The sequence below is a fragment of the Zootoca vivipara genome, chromosome 1 (genome assembly GCF_965207765.1).
Source record: "Zootoca vivipara chromosome 1, rZooViv2.hap1.1, whole genome shotgun sequence".
Taxonomy (NCBI): Eukaryota; Metazoa; Chordata; class Lepidosauria; order Squamata; family Lacertidae; genus Zootoca; species Zootoca vivipara.
In genome coordinates, this window is record NC_142582.1 from 69,987,094 (window position 1) to 70,006,656 (window position 19,563).

The 19,563-nt window shown below is 47.3% G+C and overlaps 1 protein-coding gene across 1 annotated transcript in view; it reads right to left on the reverse strand.

Moving 5' to 3' along the window:
- SPON1 (spondin 1) overlaps nt 1-19,563 on the reverse strand; it is a 274,024-nt gene that overhangs the window by 211,618 nt on the left and 42,843 nt on the right. The window contains exon 3 of the mRNA XM_035118396.3: nt 8,401-8,534. Within this exon, the coding sequence (XP_034974287.1) occupies nt 8,401-8,534 (134 nt within the window). The remainder of the gene's footprint in view (nt 1-8,400; nt 8,535-19,563) is intronic.

Consider the following 19,563-nt stretch of genomic DNA (forward strand, 5'->3'; position numbering starts at 1 on the left):
AATTAGTGCTGAAAATGTTAAAATGTGGTGCAAACAGCCAGCAATCTTGTGCAGCTGAAATGTTGGCATGCAAGCATTGGCTTCTCAATACAACACAATGCTTATCCATTTTACATGTGTGGAAATTGATTGGAAAAGCAGGCTATGTCAGTCATTCTGTGGGCTTCCTGTGGATATCCAAAAATGTAGGGTGGTGTGAGGGACAGGGGATATCGCGAAGTCCCTCCCCTCCTGAGTTCAAGCCCATCCCCGAGCACAGGGGAAAGCAGAGAGAGTTCCGATTCCAATGGGGAAGCAGGAAGTCGTGTCCGAGGCTCAGGCAAGGTAGAGGAGCCAGGGTCCCAGGTGGGACAGGAAGGGGCGAATAAGGGGGGGAGACCCATCCCCCCAACTCCGGAATTACGCAGAAAGAGGAGGGGAAAGAGGATGGGTCTGCCAAAGCTTTTGTGTTGGAGAAAGACGCGCCAAAAGCCATTCGGAGGTTCTGGAACCGACTGACCACATCACTCCGTGTAAATAGCAATGACTTCAGCACTGTAAATACGCAGCACCAATAAAAGAATAAAATGCAGAGCTGCGTAGCGTCGTTACTCTGAAGTAGCCCACTCCGGCCACTGTGACAGCAACCTCCGAATCCTTTTTGGGGCTACTTTGGAGTTGCCGGGATGAGCGTGTCAGAGGCGGAGAGATGGCGGCAGATCGCGGAGCAAGCCCAGCAAGAACTGCAGCAGCTGTCGCTGCAGGCGCAGGGGGAATTGAAGGCAGCTAAAGAAGAGACTAAGAAGGTCCAGGACGACCGGCTACAACTTGCGGAACAGGTGAGAGCGCTACAGGAAAGAGAGCAGGAATTAAGGGCGGTGGCGGTAGACCTCCAAAACAAGCTGGATGCAGAGAAAAACAAGGCGGGAGGGGCACCCCAAGTCCAAGTGCTGCCAGGAAGGAGAGCCGGGACCCTAGTAAGCAAGTTCAATGGAGACCCGAGGGAATATCAGGGCTTTGAGACTGAGATTGTGTATGCTCTTGAGCTGCACCACGATGAGTTCCCTGATGATGAGCACAGGGTAGCGTTTATTGTGGAGCACCTTACCGGGGCAGCCAGGGAGTGGCTAAGACCGTTAATCGCAACAAAGAATCCTTGCATGAAGAATGTCAAACTATTTCTAGAAGGTTTGAAAACGATGTATTCGTCCGATAGTCATATGGACCAGACTAAGGAGGAACTTCATAATTTACGCCAAGGAAATATGACAGTTCGCGCGTATTGGGCGAAATTCACCATGCTGGTGCACAGATTGGGGTGGGAACTGGAGTCACCCCCAATGCAAGCGGCGTTCTACTTGGGGTTGCATGAGGAGGTGAAGGATGAGCTCTCGAGAGGTCCAAAGCCCAGTAATATGGATCAGCTGAGCAAAGCGGCTCTGGCGGTGGGGGTGAGACAGGAATCCCGGTGGAGCGACAAGCAAGCAACGCGCGCAAAGCGGGCTTGGTTCCCACGGTCGCAGGAGAAGCCACTCCCCCAACAACCCTTTCAAGCCACGCCTGGGGCCAGCCAGGACCAGGAACCCATGCAGATTGATAGCGCGCGCGCGCGGGCTTTTCAAACCCCAGCGGCGCCAAGACGCAAGGAGGGAAGGGGTGGGAATTGCTTTCTCTGCAACTCCCCCCAGCATCTCGTCAGAGACTGCCCACATCGCAGGGAGTGGCAAGGAAAGGCGGGAACGGTTGTGCCCTCCCCCACCGACGCAGCACCACAGCAGGGAAACGGGAAAGCCTGGCTGCAGGAGACAAGGGGCAGCAGCCAGGCACAGTCAGCAGACAACAGCCCCAGCCCACCCACCCGCACAGAGAGGAGCAGAGCCAGCCCACCCCTCCCAGAGCAGGAGTGGTTCTAGAAGTGACGCTCACGCTCCCAAATGGCTATCCCCTGACGGTCCTCGCCCTAATTGACAGTGGGGCGTCAGCCAACTTCTTCTCGAGAAACTTTGCAGAAGAGCACCAGATCCAGCTTCTGCAGCTGGATTTTCCTCTGCACGTGGCGACCATTGACGGCAGAGAGCTGCTGGGAGGGGCCATCACTCATCAAACCCCCCCCCATGAAAATGACGGTGGGAAGGCACTCAGAGACACTGGCATTCAACGTCACCACCATCTCAGACCCCCCCATCGTCTTGGGCATGAGCTGGCTGGCGCGCCACGACCCCTCCATCAGTTGGCACCAGAGATGCATCACTTTTGGATCGGACTTTTGCCTGGAACATTGCATGCAGCACCAACCAGGGGAGGGGCCTCCGATAGCCACGGTGGCCACCATGCACGTCAAAGGGGGTGAGGCGATACCCAAGCCATACTGGGACCTGCAGGAGGTCTTCAGCGAAGCGGAGTCCGACCACCTACCCCCACACAGGCCTTTTGACTGCCAGATCAACCTGGTGCCAGGGGCAACTATACCCCCAGCCAAGCTGTACGCCATGTCAGACCAGGAACTGGAGGATCTGCGCGCTTTCATCGACAAGAACCTCAAGCGGGGGTTCATCAGAGAAAGCAAGGCAGCAGGGGGCAGCCCAGTCTTCTGGGTGGACAAGAAAGACACGCAACAGCGCCGTCTTGTGGTGGATTTTAGACGGCTGAATTCAGTGACAGAGCCAGTGGCTTTCCCCATGCCCAGAGTGGACGATCTGTTGACAGCGGCACGCAGGGGCAAGATTTTCACCAAGCTAGACCTAAGAGGGGCGTACAACTTGATCAGGATCCGGGAGGGCGATGAATGGAAAACCACGATGTTCACGCCTCTGGGCTCGTTTGAATATCTGGTGATGCCCTTCGGGTTGCAAGGGGGCTCAGCATGCTTCCAGGCCTTCATGCACCACGTCCTGGGGTCCCTCCTCTTCAGGAAATGCTTGGTCTTCCTGGATGACATCCTTATCTATTCCGATGACCCAGTGCAGCATGTGAAAGATGTCAGGGAGGTGTTGCAGCGCCTGAAGGAGAACCACCTGTATGTGAAGCTGGAGAAGTGCAAGTTTCACACCACACACTTCCTGGGCTACAAGCTGTCAGACAAGGGCCTAGCGATGGACAAGGACAAGGTGCAGGCCATCCTAGACTGGCACAGCCCCAGGACGCGCAAAGATGCCCAACGCCTACTAGGCTTCGCCAACTTCTACAGGAAGTTCATCAAGAACTTCTCTCGCGTTACGGCTCCCATCACTGACTGCCTGAGAGGCAAGCAGAAGTTCAGGTGGACACCAGAGGCGCAAGCAGCGTTCGAAAGCCTCAAGAGGGTGTTCGCCTCAGACCAGAACCTGTTCCACGTGGTTCAGGACGCGCCCCTACGCGTGGAGACAGATGCTTCTGATAAAGCTGTGGGCGCCATTTTGTTGCAACTGGACGCCAACAGAGAGTGGAGACCCTGTGCCTTCTTCTCCAGGAAGTTGACCCAGCCAGAGCGAAACTACACGGTGTTTGATCGGGAACTTCTTGCGATCCACGCTGCGTTCCAGCACTGGAGACACTTCCTGGTGGGCGCCAAGCACCCCATCCAGGTGTGCACAGACCACAAAAACCTGGAGTTCTGGAGAACTGCCAGGGTGCTCAACCAGCGGCAGATACGGTGGGCAGAGTTCTTCTCGAACTTCAACTTCTCCATACACTACATCCCGGGGGAGCAGAATGTCAGGGCGGATGCCCTCTCCCGCAAGCCAGAGTACATGGAGGAGGAGGCGCCACCGGCACCCAGACACATTTTCCCCCCGTCAGCATGGTCCTGCGGAGCAGCAGTGGTGAGCGAGGCGGAACTCACAGCACTGACGGCAGCGGATGAATTTGCCAACCGCATCTTCAGAGAACTGAGAGGGGGGGGGAGCAGGCAAAAGACTTTGCAGAACGCAGGGGGCTGCTTTTCTACAAGGGTGCACTGTACCTGCCCACCACCCAGCTTAGACGTACGGTCCTCAAGCAGATGCACGACAACCCAACGGCGGGTCATTTTGGGAGGGACAAAACCGCTCACCTAGTCATGAGACACTTCTGGTGGCCAGGGGTGCGGGAAGATGTTAGAGACTATGTACGGGGCTGTGACACCTGCCAGCGGGCAAAGGTGGTCAGAGCAGCGCCACCGGGATTGCTGGAGCCCTTAGCCACGCCACACAGGCCGTGGGAAGTGGTGTCCATGGACTTCATCACAGATCTGCCGTCTTCCAGGGGCAAGACCGCAGTGTTGGTGGTGGTGGACCTCATGTCCAAAATGTGCCACTTTATACCGTGTGCCAGGGCGGTCTCTGCAGAGGAGACAGCCAAACTGTTTGTGGATCACGTATTCAGACTGCATGGATTACCTTTAAGGGTTATTTCGGATCGTGGCCGCCAATTTGTTTCCAGGTTCTGGCGGCGGCTCATGAACCTCCTGCAGGTGGAGGTCAGCTTGTCGACGGCTAGACACCCGCAGACCAATGGACAGGCGGAGAGGGTCAACGCCATTCTGCAGCAGTACCTGAGATGCTACGTCAGCCAGCGGCAAACGGACTGGGTGGATCGCCTGCCACTGGCAGAATTTGCCTACAACAATGCGGTGCACGTCTCCACAGGGGTGTCGCCCTTTAAGGCCAATTACGGGCGCGACCTCAGATCTTTCCCAGAGAGGGAGGGGGAGGAGGAGGAGGAGGGCCCACAGGCTGAGGATTGGGCAGAGGAACTGGAGACGGTGCACCAGCAGCTTAGAGAACACTTGGAGAGAGCCAAGGAAGCGTACAAGAAGGGGGCAGATCGCCACAGGCGACCGGGGGAGGTCATTAGGGTGGGGGACAAAGTTTGGTTGTCCTCGGAGGGCCTTCCCATCAGAGGGAGGTGCAAAAAGCTGGCGCCCAGAAGGTTGGGCCCCTTCACGGTCATGCAACAGGTCAACCCGGTGGCATACAGGCTGGCACTGCCAGAGGACATGAGGGTGCACCCAGTGTTTCATAGATCGCTGCTGTCGCCGTACAGGGAAAGCAGCAGGCTCCGAGGCAGCGAACAAACCCCTGAGGGAGGGGGGGAGAGAGAAGGCAGGGAGCAACTCAATGAGGCCACGGCCATCCTGGACTCAAGGAGGGGGGTGGGGGGCCTGGAGTACCTCATGGCATGGGAGGATGCCCCACCGTCCCAGAATGAATGGGTCCCAGCCACTCAGATACAGGAGGAATTCCTGGTAGAAGAATTTCACGCCCTCTTTCCCCATAGACCCAAGCCCTGGCACATGGAAAGGGAGGGGGAGGGGGAGGAAGCACGGGAGAGCAGTTCACCATGGCGCTGGGAAGCGGAGTTTGAGGAACCAGAGGATGAGGTATGGGTGTCACCGAGATCCACCCAGTCAGAGGAAGGAGCAGATTGGCAGAACATTTTTACCCCTACCAGCTCTGACGCCACGGACTTTTTGGGATTCCCGTCCTCCCAGGCGGAAGGGGGGGGCTCGCAGGACTGGGGGGAGGTGTTCACACCAACGGGCTCGGAAAGCACTGAGTTCTTAGGCTTCCAGTCGTCACCGACACCTGGGGGGGACCTGGGGAGGGGTGAAGGAGAGCTTGGGAGGGGGGTGGATGTGAGGGACAGGGGATATCGCGAAGTCCCTCCCCTCCTGAGTTCAAGCCCATCCCCGAGCACAGGGGAAAGCAGAGAGAGTTCCGATTCCAATGGGGAAGCAGGAAGTCGTGTCCGAGGCTCAGGCAAGGTAGAGGAGCCAGGGTCCCAGGTGGGACAGGAAGGGGCGAATAAGGGGGGGAGACCCATCCCCCCAACTCCGGAATTACGCAGAAAGAGGAGGGGAAAGAGGATGGGTCTGCCAAAGCTTTTGTGTTGGAGAAAGACGCGCCAAAAGCCATTCGGAGGTTCTGGAACCGACTGACCACATCACTCCGTGTAAATAGCAATGACTTCAGCACTGTAAATACGCAGCACCAATAAAAGAATAAAATGCAGAGCTGCGTAGCGTCGTTACTCTGAAGTAGCCCACTCCGGCCACTGTGACAGGTGGAAATACAGAGGACTGTGAAAGCAAAGAGGCACTGCCTCAGGCATTGGTGACCAACATCACGGAGACCAAACTAAGTCGTCGTCCCCCAAACCAGTGGTGTTACAGATTGTGGCCCTTCTGTCTTCTCCCTTAAGAGCAATTGATAACCCATGTCTATGTCCAGAATATAAAGCACATGCCGCTTTCTACAAGCACACGATGCTGCTGTTATTTGTTGGTGGAGGTCTTGAAATGTGCTGCTGCATTTTGATGGTATAAGGCTTTGATCAGAGCTGTTGGCTGCTGTTTTATATTGAGCTTTTATTGCAGATTGTTTTAATTTTGTTAATAGCTTTTAAAATTGCTGTTACCCACCCTGGGATTATCAAAGTGATGAAGGGCAGGATATAAATAATAAATAAAATAAAGGAAACGGTATATTGCCTCCAGGCCATTGCCTTTAAAATGACACTTTGTGGAAACCCTGCTGCAAATCAGTTGAGCAGTTTTAGGGCCTTTCACATAACCATTGAAAATTGTGTTTTTATGGTGTGTCAGCTACCTTGAGTGGCAATGACCAAAAATACATAATTTAAGAAATAAAAGACAAATCTGATGTTACACACACACACACACACACACACACACACACACACACACACACACTTGCACACACTGCCATGCTCTTGACTCATATGCATGAGACATGAAAAAGCACCACGACTTAATAAAGTATGCTATATTCAGTAAGGTTTCAACTAAATGTTTAAACCACGGGTGTCAAACTCAAGGCCCGGGGGCCAAATCCGGCCCGCTAGACCTCGTCATGTGGCCCGCCGAGCGCCCCAGCCAGCAGGACCTTGCTGCTGAAGCGCCGTGCCGACAAAGCACCAACAAAGAGCTGGGGCCTGGGGGAGGTAGAAAGGCGGCCGGAGCAGTGCTGCGTGGAGTGCCCCGAGCCACAGCAGGAGAAGGAGGAGGCAGCTTGCCGGGTCAGCGCCCAGCAGCGCCGCATGAAGAGTCCCGAGCCTCTGCGACGCAGCAGTGCTCTGTAGCACTTTGAATCCTCCTCCTCCTCCTGCCACGGTTCGGCGCCTGGAAACGGCTGCTGCTGCTGCTGCTGCTGCTGAATCACAGACAAAGCACCCAGCAGCGCCGCGTGGAGGAGGAGGAGGATTCAAAGTGCTACAGAGCACTGCTGCGTCCCAGAGGCTCGGGACTCTCCGTACGGTGCTGCCGGGCACCGACCCGACAAGCCGCCTCCTCCTCCTCTTGCCTCACCTCCTCCTCCTCCTGCCGCGGCTCAGCCTCATGAACGTGAGCTCAGCAGCGGCTCAGCCTCATGAACGTGCAACTCTGAGGCTTTACGCACGTCTGCTAAAACGGACACCCGCTGCCTCACGCTGCACGGGAAATGCTTTTTGCCCCTGGGTCCCTTCGCGCTCTTTTCTGGCGCTGAATCAAGGCGGCGACCCCCCCTTCCCTTTCTTTCTTCCTCTCTCTCGTTCTTATTCTTTCTTTCCCTCTCCTTCCTTCCTTCTTTATCTCTGTCTTCTCTCCGTCTTTCTTTTTCTTTCCTTCTTTATTCCCTTCCTTCTTTCCTACTCTTCTTTCTCTCCCCTCTTTCCTTCCTCTCTCCCTCCTGCTCCCTCTTTTCTTTCTTCCTTCCTTCCTTCCTTCCCATCTTTCTTCCTCTCCCTCATTCTTATTCTTTCTTTCCCTCTCTACTTCCTTCCTTCTTTCTTTCTCCCTTTCCGTCTTCTCTCCCTCTTTCTTTTTCTTTCCTTCTTTATTCCCTTCCTTATTTCCTACTCTTCTTTCTCTCCCCTCTTTCCTTCCTTCCTCTCTCCCTCCCACTCCCTCTTTTCTTCCTTCCTTCCTTCCTCCCTCCCTCCCCTCCCCTCCCTCTCCCTCTCCTCAGAAACATAGGATGCTGCTTTATACTTCTGGCCCTTAAGCCCTGGAACCAGGAGAGCAGCTCCAGTGAGTCAACCTCAGCCAGTCCCTTTGGTGAAGGGTGGTGGCTCACTGGCAGAACATCTGTCCTGCATGCAGAAGGACCCCAGCATCTCCAGGTACCAGTAGCTCTGCAAAGCTCCTGCATGAAACCCTAGTGAGCCTCCACCACCCAGTGCAGTTACCAAAAATCATTTTTCAATAAATTGTACAATAATTGTACATTTGAATATCTACTTGCCATTATTCTGACTATGTTTCTGCTTTCAGAGGTAGTTATTACTTACATTATTACAAAAAAAACAGTAATAATTGAATGCAGTGACAATAATTTATGATAATAAAGAGTGGACACATAGTCCTACAGATACAACCGGCCCTTTGAGGGTGACCAAACTGCTGATGCGGCCCCCGATGAATTTGAGTTTGACACCCCTGGTTTAAACCATAAACTTACTTACTTCAAAATCACACAGCCTGTGCCCAAAGAAGGCGCCGTCCAAAAGACCTGAATGCGGGTCCTTCTCCTCGGTGTACTCTCAGTAACAGCCACAGGACAATTACTCATGAACTGTGTCTCTTCTTCATCTATAATCTAAAGAAACATAACAAAAATGTATTTCATTACAATCATCTATATCACAGTGTCTGAAAAGACTGGATGCTCTACAAAATTATACTATATGATACAATGATTAGGAATGGGCCATATTAGCCACTAAAAAAAAAAATCTTGGTATAACCTCATCCCTTGAAATTCCAGGAGTTGGTTTTCTTTTAAATTCAGGAGGGCCACAGAAAATCCAGCACCTGGCTTGTGGAACTCTGCAAAGACTCTAGGCTTTGACATAAGTTAAATGAGCTATGTTAACCCTGGCTGGAATCCAAGTGATGTCACTGTGCTCACATGATGGCTTTGATGCAGTGACCACTTCTGCTGATAGAAGACGACAAAAAGTGAGACCTGCAAGGAGCAGAGAAATCAGAAAAAAACTTTCCTTTTCTCTTAAGAACCTAAGAAGAGTCCACTGCATCATGCCAAAGTCACATCTATTCCAGCATCTTGCTCTCACAATGGCCAACTAAATGTCCACGGGATGCCCACAAACTGACCTGGAGGGCAGCAGCAGTCTCCACACCTGCAATTTCTAGCAACTTGTATTTTAGAGGCATACCACTCCAACAGGAGAAGTAGAACCCAGCTATCAGTGGGCACGTTCACTGGAATGAAATCTGTTCAACTAGCATTCCACCTCCTGAGCCCAGCATATAGGGCCTGACTTTGGGGAGCTCCCAGGATTTTAGAATGATGTGCTCTTTCTGATCCATGGCCAGCCTTTGGGTAACTCCCCATCCCAACCGAGAAAGAATCAAATCCAAGTGACCTACTCCCCTTGATACTCCAGTGGAAGAAACCTAAAATCTACTGCAATTTTGGGGGAAGATAGGACAAAAAAAAATGGTTTTCTACACTTATGCAAGTATACATTTATGTGAAACACAAATAATAAATAGAAGTAGGTTTATTTTCTCCTATATGTTGATTTAGACAGGATGGTTGTTTTGTTTACATCACAGGTGATTTTCAAATATCAGCTGTGCTAGGCAAAACAAGAGAAAACAAAACCAAGTATGGAGAAAGGGGGGGGGGAGAAACAATCACCACCTATATAAATTGTACGTACAGAAAAGCTGGTCTTTAATGTGCCATTGATTTAAGGCTAAGTTCACCTTGATAATTACAGGAAGAAAATAATAAAACATATATTGCTTCCATTATTATGTGGCAAGAATAGTAGCATGGTAGAGGAGTAATATTTCATCAAACTGCAGCATAGAATCCTACTAAATTCAAGGTCTTATAATAGCACCAATAAGATATAAATCATATTATAATCCGTCTTGGCACCCTTGTCTTCCAGATATCAGTGTCTGGGTCAAGGTATATAAATCCTCCTTCATTCTTAAAGCTGAATGGAGGGGAAACAAGAGGGGAAAGTGAAGAAAAAGATTGCCAGGCTATCTCACCTTGAGCCAAAGGAACAGGTCAGCTTAATTTTACCATGAGAGAGCCTGATTTTCAGCTTCTGAAACTCTGGAACTATAGAAAGTCATTTCTATACTTTTCTTCAATGCACCTGTGCTGTCTGAAATGCACTTAATTTTATTTGCCTATTGGTTCTAATATTTATATCCCACTGCTGGACATGGGTTTGAAGGTGACTAACAATCAACACCAATCAAACCATTTTATGTTTATTTTACAATAAAGACAGCAATAATAATAGAGCAAGAAGCAACTTAAAAGCAATGAAAATCAGATGAGCAAAAGCAATACAACTAAGATAGAAACAAAAGAGCCCAGCATAAATCCTGAAAAAAAAAGGAAAAGGAAACACTGTAGAAAGCCCAAGAGAAGAGGATGGATCCTGCACATCACCTAAAATATAGCCATGGAGTGTCAAGGACCATAATTTGGATGCCACCTCTGAGAAGGCCCTTCCTCTCCCTAACCTCTGACGATGGGGCTACTTGGGGAACCGACTGCCAGTCAAGGCCATGCTGCAAAAGGTCATCCTTCAGATAACCCCATCCCAGGCCATTTGGAGCTAGCTATGTTGTGGGTTGTGTTACAAAAGTGAAATTAGTTCCAGTGTATGACAACAAGGGTCTTTCACCATCCGTCATGCAGAAGATAATAACTGTATGCAAGAAGCAAGACTTCTAGAAACTCAATGCTAACCGCGGGACATATAATGCTGAAGATAGGTTTACAACCGTAGGTGGCTCTCAACTTAACATGAGGGTTACCTTCTGGGGATAGTGTGTAAAGCCAAAATCACATTAAGTTAAAACACCCTGGGTACAATGGTGGATGGGATTGCCAAAGGGATTTTATCTTGGGTGCCTGCCCCCTTTGTATTTTTAAAAACATTTTGCCAAGCCTGTAAGGCTGAATGCACCCAAGTTAAATGTGCGTAAGTTGTGATTTACCTGTATATCTCATCATCAGGAAGCGGACTTGGCTGCATTTTTTTAATGAGATTTTTAAAAAATTAAGTGGTATATAAATTTACATCAACAGCCATTCCATGAGTGCAAGACGCATCCGACATATGGAGCAGAACCTTTGGTTCCGTTCCTTGGTGGCGATTGATTTCTGCAATCAAAGATTTCCACTCCCAATTGCTCACGTCCATTATACATATACAGTGGTACCTCGGTTTAAGAACAGTCCTGTTTACAAACAATTTGGTTTACCAACTCCGCAAAACCGGAAGTAGTGTCCTGGTTTGTGAACTTTACCTTGGTCTAAGAACGGAATCCAAACGGTGGAAAGGCACCGGCGGCAGGAGGCCTTATTAGGGAAAGCACGCCTCGGTTTAAGAACGGTTTTGGTTTAAAAACAGACTTCCGGAACGGATTAAGTTCGTAAACCAAGGTACCACTGTACAGTATTGAAGCAAACAAAACAAACATTAAAAAACACGCTTGGGAAATGGGTGTGGGTATTTTGGGGGGAGGGGGGGCGATGTTGCTAGACTGTTCCTGACTCCTGGCACTTATTGCTTATAATTTTAGGAGTGTAGTTCCATCCAAGCTGATGCCCTTGAGTGTGGGGTAGGAGGAGGAGGATGACATGGAGCAAATGCAGTGGGGAAGCCCATCTGGCACTCCAACCAGTGTGTTTGCAGTGATCCAATCTCACTGCTGCCACCCCTCCCACTAACCTGCAGAGACTCCGATAACAGGTAATCAGGTAAGCCCCACCCCCCCACCCCATCTCCTGACCATTTCTGGTGCCACATAACGCACTATGTAGAACCTTCATTTTAATTATCTCACTTCCACCTAATTGAAGAAAAGCAATGCTTCCATAGCATGAAGAAGCTTTATTTTGGAAACAACCTAAATGGAATCTGGGAAGTCACACAGCCTTCATTTCCATCTGCAGAATGGGGATAATACTGATCTGTCTTGAAAGGTTGTCATAAAAACTACTGAGATAAAATGGGAAATATCATTGCACTTCCCACTGCCAACAACAGCCCTGGTGTGTGTGTGTGTGTATGCGTGTATATCTGTACAGAACAGCTGCCTTGGATTACAAATAAAACAGATACTTTTTCTTTATGTTGATGGGCACAGATGTAGTTTTGAGCTTCGCAGATTTACTCTTCGGGAAGAATAAGACAGCCCAAGAGACCAATAAACCATCTATTTTGGCTGGTGTAGAAACACATACTCAGTCTCTGCATAGCAAATTTCTTTTGGAAAATCTCGTGGTTTACACTGAAGTGCTTGCAGGAACAAAAAGGCCGCATGTTCAAATTAATGGAATGACCCCCAGAACATTTTTTTAAAAGGCTCCTGTGCAGTCTCATTCACTAACTTTATGCCTCTTAAATATCACTTGACTGAAAGGAAATACATTCCTGGTAGCTTCATCCCATTTTCTTTTGCCCTTTGTGTTCTGTATAAAAAGGACTGGGATGATGAGTTCCTGCCTCTCAGTGCTCACTGCCTCCCCGAGGGGAAAAAAAATTGTTTTCCTTATGCATTTTCTCAAGTTATTTTAAGATGCAATGCTGGGTTATGAAAGTCTGAAACAGAGTCAGTGTTTTGCTTAATGGGCAGGTGCTTGTCCATTCAGAATTCATTTTAGAGTACTTTGAAGAAGGTTGAGATTCCATACTGATTCTTACAAGAAATTATTTGTTTTGCTTTTTCGCCCTCTTGCTGAAAGGGGATTTGTGAATGACAGAGTCCACTTACAGAGCTGTGACTTTAGATTGCAAAAAGTTCACAACTTGTACTGACTTTTAAAATTTGGATCTCAATGAAGATTAGATAAACAAGCACGCGCGCGCGCGCACACACACACTATACAGTATTTCATGTCAAAGAAACACATATTCAGGCAAGGTAACACTATAAGCATTTCAAATTATTATGCACCTAATATACAGTTTTCTGAATTCTGTGGTCGTTCTGTATCTGCTTTAGATGCCCATACTTATTTAATACATAGTCTCATTATGTAAAGTATGGCAATTCAGATTTTGATTACCCATAGTCACTGTCTATTTCTTTTGTAACTACACATAAATGTATCCAGCATTCTTATTTAACAGAGCATCCGATTGCCCAAGCATTATGGAAAATGTTATTAATTGTATATTCAAGGGGTAATTTTATATACTGTACAAGGAATTATTTCATCATTTTGCCATTAGTCACTTTTCTCAGCCTGAGCTATCAATGTGGTACAGCAATTTGAACATCCCAAGACAATGTATGTCTAATGCACAAAGAGACTACGTCAGCAAGGGAAAGGTTCCTCACCTGATTTTGGGGGAGCCCCCTTTCCCTCACAGCCTGCCCCATTCAGGAGAGTTCTCAAAACCTGAGGGGAGCCTTTTCCATGGGCTGCTAGGGCTGCCAGGGAGAGGAGGAAGCAGGAAAGTCAACTTCTGTTGCTGTCCACATTTCTTTGGATTCAACCTACTAATTAGAGGTCTTTTGTGTTGTAGTCTTGTATTTTTATGCTGTGAAACATCCTGAGATCTTTGGATGAAGGGTGGTATAAAAAATTTAAATAATAATAATAATAAGAATTTGTTGTTGTTGTTGTTAATAAAATAGATCAGGGTCACCAACCTGCAACTCTGGAGGTCCAAAGGAACTTTTATGGGCACCACAAAATACTTATTTTACAGGGAAAAAATTGGTCAGGACCTCCCAAATGCCAAGCAAAAAGCCTGTGTGTACTCCCTGCAAACAAATGAAATGGACTAAAAAGAGTCCAGCTCCCTCAAAAACAAACAAACAAACAAATATAATGCAGCAGCAGCAGCAACAACAACAGTTTTATTATTATTGCTTTACTATTATTGCCCCAGCCACCCTGGGTGGCTTCCAACACATATGAAAACATAATGAAATGTCAAACATTAAAAACTTCCCTATATAGGGCTGCCTTCAAATGACTTCTATAAGTTGTGTAATTCTTTATCTCCTTGACATCTGATAGGAGGGCATCCTGGTTCCCCACTTCTCGCAGCGAGGGAACCGCCAGAAGGCCCTTGGAGCTGCAGCTCAGTGTCCAGGCTGGACAATGGGGGTGGAGATGCTCCTTCAGGTATATAGAGCCAGTGTAGAACCTTTAGACGGGTGTTATATGGTCCCAGTGGCCACTCCCCGTCAACCAACCACCCTACAACCAACCACCACAAAAGGCAAATGCTCAATTTCTAAAATAATAATAAAAATAGGGAGGGGGGCCTAGCAGGTGCCAAGGTGGGTGGGTGGGTCTGAGGGTGCCAGTCATGACCATTGTACTATATAAACAAGCATATAAAATACCACCACCCTCTTTCAAAAGGACTGCTCACAATATTTTTTTTAAATCAAAGGTACAGATGGATAATGGAATGGGAATACAAAAATAAAGATTTAAAAGTGCAGACACAAATAAAGTATATGCATGAGTTTCTTAGGGGGGTTGAAATAATGATTCAAACAACCTTGGGAATGGAGTAAGCTGGGAAACGATATTTAACAAGATCATAAACATACAATTTAGTCAGAATCCTGCACTGCTGAACATAAAATTTTGATATGGTTTTTCATTTTTCTTTTAGTACAATCGGCTTGCCTAGAGTGTTTAGTTTTGCAGATTGCAGCAGGAAATACCCATCTGCAAGATTTATGCTGATTCCCCTTGGCTCCGATCTAAACTTTCTCGCTTACTTGTAGCTCTTATGCAGCAGTTACCAACAACAGGTTTAAGCTGAAAGCATGAAGAAACTGGCCAGAGCAATATTCTGGATCATCATGAGAAGTACTCAAACTCAGAACTCATATAATTATACTGCCTGATCAAAGAATTGTCAGGTGATACAGCTTTTATTAGGCACATGACTTCTTGTAAGGGTGTGTGTGTGTGTGTGTGTGTGTGTGTGTGTGTGTGTGTTCTTCCTCTCCATTGAAATTATGCTTGTTGACTTAAATCAATTGAAACTTGAGCCCGCTCATTAAACTAGCGATTACCAGCGTGGCATATGCAGGTGCAAGGTTGCCTTTTAGTATGCCTATGATGGCATCCACAAAAGCCCTCAATAAATATCTTCCCAAGAATCCATAAGGTATGAGAGGAGGTTCTTTCTTCCTGCTCAGTTCCTATTTCCAATGCAGTCGTACCTTGGTTTTCAAACAGCTTAGTTCTTGAACTTTTTGGCTTCCAAACGTTGCAAAACCGGAAGTGAGTGTTCTGGTTTGTGAACTATTTTTGGAAGGCGTACATCCGACGGGGCTTCCGCAGCTTCCGATTGACTGCAGGAGCTTCCTACAGCCAATCAGAAGCTGCGCTTGGGTTTCTGAACGTTTTGGAAGTCGAACGGACTTCCAGAGCACATTCCATTAGACTTCCAAGGTACAGCTGTATCTTGCCCTATCCTACATTGGACACACTATCTTAAACATGCCCAATTTCCAATTGATGCTGGGATTGGACACCCACCCTCCTTTCCATTCTGCACAGAAGAGAGGGGCAAAGAGCTTCTCTCTGTGAGCAACCATGGTGGTGGCTGATGTAGGTTGCCTACAGGGGGTGGCTGATGGGGGAACATTCCTCCACTGTTATGTGATCCTCAGGAGTGTCTGCTTGCTTGCCCAATTCCGTTGCCAGTTCCATGGCACTTCAAAAGGAAAACCAAGGGGGTACAGGAGTAGACTATGGCACCCTAAGCAAGGACAAAGTGCTCTTTGGCAGGTTACAAGCAGCGAGAGATGCTTTGGGTACCAATGCCCCTTCCTAAGGAATACTCATCTCAGGGAGTTTCACCCTTATCTACCCGTACGTCATTCTTGTGCTGGAAAAAATATATTTTACTTTCTCCAGGCTTTGGAAAACATAATTTGGATTTGAATTTAAATCTGCTGATGAAATGCTTTTAAAATGCTGTCTTTTTACTTCTACTGTTTTAAGTAATGTTGATTGCTTTAATTGGTTTTATTGTTAACTGCCAGAAAGTATTACCTCTTAAGGGCAAGGCATAGGCATATTTAAATAAAGAAATAACAGTAAATACATAGTCCCAAAGCCTTTCTCTTTGTGATCATGCAGTACTGCACGTTATGCAAGGCACAGTTATAAAAAGAGGAGAGAAGAAAAAGCTAGAGAAAATTTAAATTCTTCCTCTCAAGCTCTCAGGCATCTATGAGCATCTTTCCCTGTATTAAGGTAATAGGTTCTTTCCAGAGCTGTCAAGTTGTGTTGCAAAGGTTCTCACCACTTCTTCTGTTACACATTTCTCTCCATTCAGTCACTTCATTCTCCAATGGTGTTGGCAAATGCCTGCTGAAGAGGCAAAGTGTTAACTGGTGGGGTTCACCATATCACCCCAAATCTCATGATTCTACTACAGTTATTTGTAGTTTACCAAAATGAATTGCAAGGCAACGCTGGCTCCCTGGTTTGGGGGCTTTTCAGTCACAAACATTATGCTGCCGCATAGCAGCCCAATTTAACTGATGCCCTACTGCTTACACAGGTTATGGCAATGTGGACTTCACTTAGATCCCTACGCCTCTCTATGCAGAAGTAAATCCCACTGTTTTCAACTGTGGGTAGGATGCAGCCTTTCTATTTCCATTAAACAGCTTCACACTGTAATGCATTCCTTTAGTTTAGGGATGAGTTTTAAGCCCAGCCCAGTGGGGCTTTATAGCACAACAAGCCCACTGCTGCTTCCATACCTCTGCCACACATGGCAGCTAGGACGGGAGGTGCAAGGGGGGGCATGGATTGGGCCCAATGCTGTCCATGATGGCAGCAGGGCTGGCTTGGGATCCAATGGATCCTGTTCTGCCTTAGCCCTGCCTCAGCCCCAGGAATCGGGTCTTTCCCAGTGGCAGAGATCCTGCCAGCAGCACTTCTTCCCAACCACATATTTGGTGGATGGAAAGGGGAGTTTTGCACCAACAAAGTGACTCTGCAAGCTGTGTCAACAACAACAACAACAACCCAGACCAATGCAAAGGCATTTGGATTGTTCTGTCAGTTAACTACAAAGGCAGCGAAACCCTATTCATGCTTCATCAGAGAAGTCAGTCCCTCAACAATCAGTGGGGCTTATTCCCTGGTAAGTATGTTTAGGGCTGAAGCCTTGTAGGTGTTTTGGGCAAACAACTAATCTATGCTAGAAATGCATATTTATTCCTATTTGGAGATAAATATTTTCAGCAAAAGATTTGAGAGCTGACCAAGAAAATTGTTGCTAGTACTTCTTATCACGTAGTTATTTTATTTTTGTCATAGTAAAGATAAAGAAATTGAAAACATGCTCAGCTCTTTTCCCATTGCACAGATCAGGGAACTAGCCCCAGTTGACCCTAACTCCTTCTGGAGCTACCCTGCTATGCAAAAGTGAATAAACTCCTCTTTTCAACCAGGCCAAGGTTTCAGTGCGAAGCTTGCCTGTAGTTCTTCATCTCTCTTTTTTTATTCCACCAGTCAGCCTGTCCCTGAAAAGCCCTGCAATAAGACACATACCCTACTAAGCAATAGCTCTGTGGAAAATACGGTAGTGTAGAGTTGACGCATGGTGCTAGTATGAGGTTGCTTTCATCCATCACGTCCCCCCTTGGCCTGCCTTGCTTTGTCTGCTGGCTTTGTAGACATCACATTACAGATAGTCCTGTGGAGCTGAGTTTGCCTATACTGTGGAGTATGCAGTGGGGACAACACTTTCTTCATCTTGGAGAGGAGGCATTGCGTACAGGGAGAGCATGTGTAGATGCACATCACAAAACAGAGCTTAAAAGCCTGCACTGCCCCTCACTCTGAGGAAGGCAGTCCTTCTTTAGAGTAGGGCATTCTGGGTAAGGTGGCCCAGAAAACTGCCTGCACTGTAGTAGTAGTAGTAGTAATAATAATAATAATAATAATAATAATAATAATAATATTTATACCCCACCCATCTGGCTGGGTTTCCCCAGCCACTCTGGGCGGCTCCCAACAGAATATTAAAAACATGATAAAACATCAAACATTAAGAACTTCCCTAAAGAGGGCTGCCTTCAGATATCTTCTAAAAGTCAGATAGTTGTTTATTTCCTTGACATCTGATGGGAGGGCGTTCCACAGGGTGGGCGCCACTACCGAGAAGGCCCTCTGCCTGGTTCCCTGTCACTTCACTTCTCGCAGTGACAGAACCAGCAGAAGACCCTTGGAGGAGGTCCTCAGTGTCCGGGCTGAACGATGGGGATGGAGATGCTCCTTCAGATGTACTGGGCTGAGGCCGTTTAGGGCGTTAAAGGTCACTTCGAATTGTGCTTGGAATTATGCCATTTTGGCAAAGGCAGCTAGAAAATCACATTTTAAAATGAGTTAAAATTGATTGTTCGTCTGCATGGGATTCTCCCCCATGGGAGGGGGGTGGAAAGAAGATGGAAAATTTGTTTATGTAAGTATCTTTCTTATATTTTTTCTTTCTGTAACCTGTAAAACTAATAAAAATTATTTTTAAAAAAAATTGATTGTGAAGGAAGCATGGTGGGTGAGAAAATGAGGAGAAGTGGCAGTGGTGGACAAGGCAGCACAACCCTTTGTCACCTCATATTTAAAGGAAAGCTGCAGCCCCTGCTTGGCTGCCTGGGTGCTGTGTGGGGCCCTGAATGTGCACCTCTTAAGTCTGGCCCCAGTGATGCCTCGGCTTACTCTACATTAACCCTAAAATGTTGGAGTTTTGACAGGATAGTATCAACTAAAGCAACAAGTTGGTTACAAAAGGGCAGTGGGACAAGAACTCATAATTAATGTGGACTTGCACAGGGGTCTAAAATTTATTCACTCCAGTGATTTATCAGTACTTTCACTCAAACATGCATTAGAATGTCATAGCTGCATTTCCGTTGTGTGAATGTTATTTCTCCGGGGTAGAACCTACATTCACAGAATAAGGAAATATCCCTTTCATTAATTTTAGCCCATCCTTTTCTTTTCGGAATTTCAAGACACCACCATTTCTTCTAGCAATGTCTTGCAATTGTGCTTAATAGATCATAACAAAAGAAACACTGGCGTACTCTATGAATGAACACTACGACAAGAATATACACTGCTGTGTGGATGCAAGAAAACAAATCTGAATGAGCGCTGTTGCTTTAACTGCATGCTGTATGTGATTGATATTTGTTCCTTCGGTAACATAATACCGTTGCCGGCTTTATAAATCACCAGGGAACTCAAGTGACATATTGTGGGAGATAAGACCTATTTATCCAAAGAGGCACTGTATTACCTCACCATCCCAGAGCCATAACTCTTGACACAACCCTTAGGCAAAACAAATCCAGCTCCTCTAACTTATTTTGTTCCTCTGCTTTACCCACGCTCCCTGGGTTTTAATGCCACAAGCTAATGGCTCTTGGGAAATAAAAGCAAACTAAAGTGTAATGGGTAGTGAAATCAATTGACAAATAAAGTCAATTTGCTAAAGAAAAATAAAATGAAATAAGAAGTGCCAATGGAGGTGAATATTAAGAGCAAAGAATCAGACCAAGAGCTGCCATGTGCACAGAATCACTCGCGCCAGGGATCCTTAGTGCTCATCTACATT